Source organism: Pangasianodon hypophthalmus, chromosome 8, assembly GCF_027358585.1.
Source record: "Pangasianodon hypophthalmus isolate fPanHyp1 chromosome 8, fPanHyp1.pri, whole genome shotgun sequence".
In the NCBI taxonomy this organism is placed as follows: domain Eukaryota; kingdom Metazoa; phylum Chordata; class Actinopteri; order Siluriformes; family Pangasiidae; genus Pangasianodon; species Pangasianodon hypophthalmus.
In genome coordinates, this window is record NC_069717.1 from 12,102,719 (window position 1) to 12,111,097 (window position 8,379).

General features: G+C 40.7%; 1 protein-coding gene across 1 annotated transcript; it reads left to right on the forward strand.

The window, feature by feature from the left end:
- The first annotated feature begins 1,249 nt into the window (after nt 1–1,249).
- On the forward strand, nt 1,250–7,736 carry amigo1 (adhesion molecule with Ig-like domain 1). The gene is made up of 2 exons (XM_026929291.3): nt 1,250–1,996; nt 2,447–7,736. The coding sequence occupies exon 2, from the start codon at nt 2,563–2,565 to the stop codon at nt 4,042–4,044; it is 1,482 nt and encodes a 493-aa protein (XP_026785092.3). The 5' UTR covers nt 1,250–1,996; nt 2,447–2,562; the 3' UTR covers nt 4,045–7,736.
- The last annotated feature ends 643 nt before the right edge of the window (nt 7,737–8,379 follow it).

Below are 8,379 nucleotides of genomic sequence, written 5' to 3' on the forward strand. Positions count from 1 at the left end.
TGTTGAAAGTCTGAATTCCAATTTGCATTTGATAGCTGTTCATGGGAGCTCTCACTATGTGGTCTAAACAGGTGTCGATGCAAGTGAAGGAGGCCATCATTAAGCTGAAAAAACAAAACAGACCTATCAGAGAGATAGCAGAAACTTTAGGAGTGGCCAAATCAACAATTTGGTACGTTCTAAAAAGAAGGAATGCATTGGCGAGCTCAGCAACACCAAAAGTCCTGGAAGACCATGGAAGACAACTAAAGTGGATGATCACAGAATTCTTTCTTTGGTGAAGAAAAATCCCTTCACATCATCTAGCCAAGTCACGAACACTCTTGAGGAGGTAGACATATCATGTCAAAGTCTACAAAGTCTACAAGAGACGCCTTCATGAATGTAAATACAAACGGTTCACCTCAAGACGCAAACCACAGGTAACAGTCAAGAACAGAAAGGCCAGATTAGACTTTGCTAAAAAAAAAAAAAAAAAAAAAAAAAAAAAAAGCCTAACCAGTTTTCATGCAAAATTAACTTGTACCAGAATGGAGGGAAGAAAAGAGTATGGAGAAGGAAAGGAAAGGCTCATGATCCAAAGCATACCACATCATCTGTCAAACATGTGGAGGCAGTGTTATGGCATGGGCATGTTTGGCTGCCAAAAGAACTGGGTCTCTGGTGTTTATTGATAATGTGAGTGCTGATAGAAGTAACAGGATGAATTCTGAAGTGTACAGAGCTATACTTTCTGCTCAGATTCAGTCAAATGCTGCAAAACTGATAGGACGGCACTTCACAGTCCAGATGGGCTGGAAATGGACTGTTCTTAAATTGCCAAGTCAGTCACCTGACCTCAACCCAGTTGACCATACTTTTCACTTACAGAAGACAAAATTGAAGGCAGAAAGACCCACAAACAAGCAGCAACTGAAGGCAGCTGCAGTAAAGGCCTGGCAAAACATCTCAGGGGAGGAAACTCAGCATTTGGTGATGTCCATGGGTTCCAGACTTCAGGCAGTCAATGACTGCAAAGGAATTGAAAAATAAATTCTAATATTTATGATTGTTAGTTTGCCCAATTACTTTTGAGCCTGTGAAAATGGAGGGACACTAAAAACTGGCTGTAATTCCTAAATGGTTAATGCGATATTTTTATTAAACCCCTTGAATTAAAGCTGAAAGTCTACACTTCAATCACAGGTTGATTGCTTCATTTCAAATCCATTGTGGTGGTGTACAGAGGCAAAATTATAAAAATTGTGCCACTGCCCAATGACACATATAAAACAGACCCCCTAACAGAATAATTACCACGTGACGGATCTGTTCCTGTCAGGATTAAATGGCGTATCAGGAGGATTCGGAAAGGATTGCATAGCTTCAGGAGAAGATAGACGTCTGAGCAGGTTATGTGAATGAAATCCGGGCTGCAACCGGAGCGTTTTTATGCATGTGAGAAAGGCTGAGCGAAAGCGCGCGACTGCTCATGCGCCCCGGCAAGTGAGTGCGCGTGAAGAGATGCTGCTCATCAGATAGTCAGTGTGGCGTCTGATCAGGGGTCGAGCACAGCTCATTTCTTCTCCTGTCACACACTGCATCTGCGAGCCTCATGGATCTTCGGACGCTTTGGCTAAATTGACATCTGAAATGGATTTATTCACATTTGCCATAATATGTCTCGCGGATTATAAGACCGGCGCTGAGCGCGTCCTTTCTTTACGTAATGTCGTAACTATTTGCGCATTTATCCTTGGCCGAGTTCAACTGCGATAAAAAAAAAATAAAAAAAAAAAAAAGATCTCGTGCTCGAAACGTTGTCGGGGCAAATTGGTTTTGTCTCCTGGACGAACACACCGTTTTTCTCTCGGTGTATCTCCATCTGGCTTTTGTTTCTGAATGGGAAAAGCATGGCACGTTACTGTGATGGGCAATGGATAAACAAACCCCAGCTCTGGGCATTATTTACATACAATCCTTGATGTATCGTAACCCGAGGCGGAACGTTCTGGAGGTAATGTAGGATTACATGCACAATTCGTTTTTTCTCTGTTTATTTTGGTTTTGGTTTTGTTTTAGAACATTGCATTACATGGGCACGTTGAAAGATGGGACAGTGCATATGGGAAATGGTGCAATGCAACGCTGCTGTCTAGGAGCACTACAGGCCATAACATCTCACCTTTCCTTCCCCAAGTGTTTTCTATCGATCGCTGTTTGCAGGACGTTTCACTGAGAATATGAATTTGCTTTTAATGGTAGTGTACTTAAATTGATCTTCATTATGAGCCAACTGCTTAAATGCCTCTGGGTTGTCTGTATGCATGCAAGATAAGAGGATACACTTTTCTACAGAAGTGCCATAAATGTCTAAATGCACGCTGTTAAATTAAAAAACAAACAAACAAAAAACCACCTTAGATTTCAGCAATACATGATCTGTTTTGTTTGTTTTTGTTTTCAGCTTATACTCTGCAGCTCCATCAGCTCACTCAGCTGATCTCTTCATTGCGTGTAAAGAAGTCGAGTACAGCTTATATCATCGTAAAACTAGATTTGACTCTTGAGAGAGTGGAAGATATGCCATCCTCCATGGAACTGTTCATTAAGTGGGCTGTCTGCACTTCCCTGGTTCTTATCCATATACCAGGGACCGACGGCTCAATAGTGAATTTCCACAAAACATGCATATGTGCCAGTAACATTGTGAGCTGCTCCAAAATGAACTTAACTACTGTTCCATCTGACCTGCCCAAGTACACAGCAGTGCTTGATCTGAGCTATAATGACATCACCAGACTACGTGCAGAGTGGACCACATACAAGCTCCCCAAACTCCACAACCTTTTACTGAGCCACAATGGCTTGCATTTTATCTCTACTGAAGCTTTTGATTATGTTAAGCACTTGCGCTACTTGGACCTGTCCTCTAACAGCATCCGCCAACTGGATGAGTACATTTTTGAACAGCTAGAGTATCTAGAGGTGCTCCTGCTCTACAACAACCACATCTCCCAGATTGACCGCACTGCCTTCACAGGCCTCAGCAAACTGCAGAAGCTCTATCTGAGCCAGAACCAGGTGGCCCGCTTCCCTCTGGAGCTGGTTAAGGACAAGACGCGACTGGAAAAGCTGAGCTTATTGGACTTGTCTTCCAATCGGATCAAAGTCCTCCCTATTCAAGACCTGCAGGACCTGCCAGCCTGGCTCAAGAATGGACTTTACTTCCACAATAATACGCTCATCTGTGACTGTGAGCTGTACAGCTTGATGGCACATTGGTATATGCGACGACTAAACTCAGCTGTGGATTTCAAAGATGACTACACCTGCATACTGCCAGGGCCTGATAAGAAAATCTTGCATGTTTTTGAGCTAAACGTGCATATGAACTGCAGCACATATAATGAATCAGTGGAGGAAGCCTTTTTGGAGCAGTCTCTGGTCCTCAAGTGTGATACACGGCATCGGGACATGTCCAAGACTTGGATGTTACCTGGCAATGTAGTAGTATCACCTGGAAACAACCAGACTGCTTTAGTTCTGCCAGACGGCAGCCTGGAGATCAGTTCAGTAAAACTCGAGGACTCTGGTCAGTACACCTGCTTTGCTGTAAGCGAATACCTTAATGAAACCCTGTATGTGTGGGTGAAGGTACATAACTTCACTCTTAATGGAAACAGCGAGACCCTCAATACAGCATACACAACTCTGGTGGGATGCTTGGTCAGTGTGGTCCTGGTGCTCATCTACCTGTACTTGACCCCTTGCCGGTGCTTCTGCTGTCCAGGACAAGGGAAGTCCAAGAACAATCACGAGGATAGTATTCATTCGTCTATGCTCAGTGCCACCCCAACTCACGAGGATCTGGCAACCAAAGCAGAGCCCAACAGGCATGTTGCCTTCATAGATCCCAAGGACCTGCAGGGCCAGAATGGGAAAGTGAATCGCAATGGGGAAGAGGAGCTGGAGGATGAGGCTAAACATGGGAAAGGAAAGAGAAAGAAATCAGTGGCAGACTCTATTAGCTCAGTCTTCTCTGACACACCCATTGTGGTCTGAATGGATCCTGTCCAGAGTTGAAACTGGGCTGCCTACTGTGATGGATGCAAATTGTGTGAGGTTTGTCCAGAGGCAATGAGTTGTTGAGACATCTTTGGAAAAAGAGCAGCAGAAATGCAGTTTGCACCCTTCAGCATGTGGCTAATTAAAGACACAGTGTTATATAGCTTTCCTTTGTGAATTTGACAAGGACAAGTTAGAGAAGCCTTTCCAGCATTTTAATCTGTAGCACTTAAGTATATACTGTGAAAAGGTCTTGCCATATATAGTAAGTAGTAGTAACGTGTCACTGAGAAGTGGGGAAGGTCATAGGGAACATGGCAAAAATAATTTCTCCATGAACAGGCACTGGCAAGCCTTAATATTTAGTAATATATAAACCATATAAACCATATAATATGATTCTTAGACTGCTGAGAGTAGAAAGATTATAGCTTTGTGTCCTGTAGCCATTAATACTTACAATATTTATTCCTCCCTTCCCCAAATGCTAACGTGCCAGCAACACCACTTTATATATAGACTTCAGTCATGAGTCATTGCTAGAGGAGTGGCATGCCATTAACCACCATTACGGTGAATGCTGAACACTGTCAAGTGCAGTTGAAAGGACGTAGCAAAGATTTGAATGTGCTTGTAGAAATTCAGCACCTCTAAGCTTATCAATACGTCAAACCGTAGAGGAAACCTGGGTCAGTTTTAATAGCAAAGTAAAATTGGAAAAGAGAAAATCCAATTGTTGCATTACCATTACATTTATATTGGTTGTTGTTGTTGTTAATAAGGAATAAGCTGTAAAGTGAATAGGTGACATTAAGCCAAAGTTCAACTTGCATTGCAATTCCATAGACACTTGCAATAATACCACAAGACTACAGCTGTTGCTGAATTTTAGAACAAAACATGCTGGATTTTAGGACAAAATGCTAAAACTTGTTTTGGATAGATGTCGTCTTCTAGCATCCTGTCAAGTTTGGTTATTGAAAGTTTGGGTAGTTGTAGCACCAAAAATTAGAACTGACATGCCGGCTGCCATGATCCCCAAGGATCACTGAAAATTAATGCCAGATGCACAATAGCATTTCTTGTAATCCCCAGCTTAAGAGTAAATTAAATCAGCATGTTGTGTGCACAGCAAATGTATACCTTAAACAATGGCTCGTAATCACATTATGGCTGCCATTCTCTGTCAGAAAATATGGCCTATTATTTGCACAATGCCATTTGCATGAGGCTGTCTGTCATGACAACCAGAGAGACAGAGACATTTCCTGAATGCTAATAACCTCTTAAAATAGAATAAGGCATCTCTCTGCTTTCCCCAATACACCAGGACAGTCCATAATGCAAAAACCAAAACTGTTTTTCAAACATCTCTGATTCTCAAACCTTCTCAAGTTCAGGGTTATTTGCATCTTTTGCTAGCTTTAGTCATTGCTGAGTCACCCATTGTCAAAATGTTTTCTAAACGATTGGGCCCATCTTTAATTATAACCCAAGTCCCCAAAAGATGCTTGTAATCTTGATCAGAAAAAAGGACAGAGCACTGGGTTTATTTTTTGGCAAAAGAGTCTAATCTGACATATTCATTATGCATGTCACTATCCAGTGTCACATAGGCTTTAATGAACGTGATAAACACATTGGAAGAGTTCCTCAGATATAGCACACAAAATGAACATTTCAGAATGTTGGTTCAACGTGTATTTCCACACAACATGCATTCTATGTAGCATTCAGCTGTCATACCATGTAACTCTATCCCGACACCATAATAGTTTCAATACTCTGGCTTCACGTTTGCCTAGAGTGAAATAAGACAGTGATTTGACAGCCATATCATTCTTGGTTTCACCCCACTTGGGTGAAGTCAAAGGCAGGCTAATTCAAAACACACTGATTCTCAATGGTAAAATTATATGGAGGACACTAGCAATGGAAGTATTTTAGAGCATTCCAGTTACAATCTGTGTAATAAGGGACTAAAACCTCTAAGATTCTGTTTTCTGAAAGAGGGGAGAGCCCATCTGGTTTGCACAGCATCATCTCAGGAAAAAAGTATTGGAAAATGAGAGCAGCTATGATGGACAGCGGCAGGCAGTGGGCAGTTCAGGCCTAATACACGCCTCCTCAGCTGAAGCCAAAATCCTGTGACGTCCTCACCATCATGATCTCTATGGGAAGAGGCCAGTGTCTCTGTTGCTTTCAAACATGCTTCACCTAGGCAAGAGACACAACACCCAAACAAGTTCTAATGGCTTTTCAGCCATTGTCATCTGTTTTCCTTGAGTATCAGTCCTTGGATATTGTTAGATGGCGGCAGTATTTTATTAATCTGTTCATCATTCAGCATTTTATGGGCAGTACATCTGTGCTTTTGTGTGTTGCTTCAGTGTTTGTTTACAACGTTTACCTTGAAGACAGTGTTTTCTTAACCAGCAAGTCATTTTGTCTGATTTCCTTGTTCTTCTATCAGAAGTGCCCAAGTCACTCCTCTAGTTTAACACTGCTGGCTCTAATGCTGACATGTATTAGGTGTATCAATTTAGTACAACTGGCTCTGATATGCAGATGGTCTTGAAGAGCCTGTTTAGGTCGATCATGTGGGCTAAAGCTGAAAATAACCTGTGGGAAAGTAGATCACAGGGAGCATACTGGGCCTCATTCTTCTTTATATAGTGTTCTTTAAGCTGTTGTCTGGATTCCACTTGTGACAAAAGATGTTGAGCATTTTATAATGTTATCTGTTGTAATTTATGTTTCTGTCATATGAAATCTTGAAGATATGTTTACAATGTGTCTCAATAGGTCTGTATATTAAATTAAGAAGTTAGTTAATAGACCAGAAACTTCAGTAAGCCATCACAGACTGTACCTATGGAGGCAACAAAGCACTGTATCAGTAAGCAGTAGGTTATATGCTCTTTTTCAGGAATACACTGTTATATGTAGAGACGTTTGTGACACAAAACCCAGAGAACTGCCTTGACTTTACATTATGCGCCTCTAATACCTTTCGTTAGGATAATGTATAATGTAAGCACACTAAATTGTGTATCAGTGTACCTATTTCTTACCTAGCCACTTTACTCCTGTTTGTGAATATGGCCTGTTCATTTTGTCCTTTTTTAAGTGCCATACACTATATGTAACATGTATGTACTATTTCACAACTCTGTATGTCAAGTATTTTATCTCATTTAATTTTGAATCTCTGGCTACTAGAGACTATTAATATAAAGTGGCTGTGTCTGTCTGTTGTCTACAGTTGGATATACAAAGACTTTTAGTATATAACAAATACACTGACCATGTCACAATCATTTCAACAAAAGTGCTTGTCTTTAGTTTTTGTGAAATGAAAACAACAAAGACAAATACATCCAGCTACCGGAAATCACATTAGTGCAAAGTGAATGTCTTGAAGGTAGTAATAGCCTCACAGTGGAAACATGGCCCATGTCTCAGTAAGCACATTATGAGTGCAATATCCATTAGATGCTGCATAGTGCTGGTCCTGTATTAGAGATAGAGAGGTTCTGCTGTATCGAGTCTCCATGGTAGACTGCAGACTGTGACTGACTGTAGGGTAAAGCTTAAGCCAGAGCTGTAGAGGTTTTATTATAGACAATTACTATGATGGTAAAATTATTTGCAAAACTAATCATAATAAAAAAAAGGTTACAGCTTCATTTTGGAGTCAGATTTGCTTTTATGGTTCAAGCCAGCACATTTGCTCATTATTCCAGTTATATTATTTCATATAGAAACTTCAGTTATCTTTAGTAAAGTCACTTCCTAAGATGCAATTTTCCCATTTATCTGCAGTATATCAATGCTAACACTTGTGGTCTATCAATCAAATAATAACATTTTTATTAGAGATAGAAGTTTTAGAGAATAAGGATAGGTAATGTAATTGTCTGGAGTCACATGTTCTTTTTGTGTCTGAGTGGGTTTCCTCAGGTAACTCTGGTTTAGTCCCACTTCCCAAATCATACTTGCAGGTGGATTCCCTGTTCATTTCACTCATTTCACTGACACTTTTATCCAAAGCAACTTACAGCTGAGACAGGAAACATCTGAGCATTTGAAGGTTTCAGGCCCTACAGTGGCAGCTTTACAATGCTGGGATATGAACGCACCACCTTCTACAGTCTTCAGCAGATTGGTAGCCCAATGCCTTCACCACTGAACCACCACTGATTGGTTCCTCTAACTTGTAAATAACTGTGTTATGACTTTAAAATATGTGAAATTCATTTGTCAGTTATAACACTGGTAATTAACACAGGTATTGATTTTGATTATCCAACTATAATTATATGGTTATGG

Coding starts and splice junctions, on each gene's coding strand:
- amigo1 (XM_026929291.3), top strand. CDS start 2,563: ATGCCATCCTCCATGGAACTGTTCATTAAGTGGGCTGTCTGCACTTCC.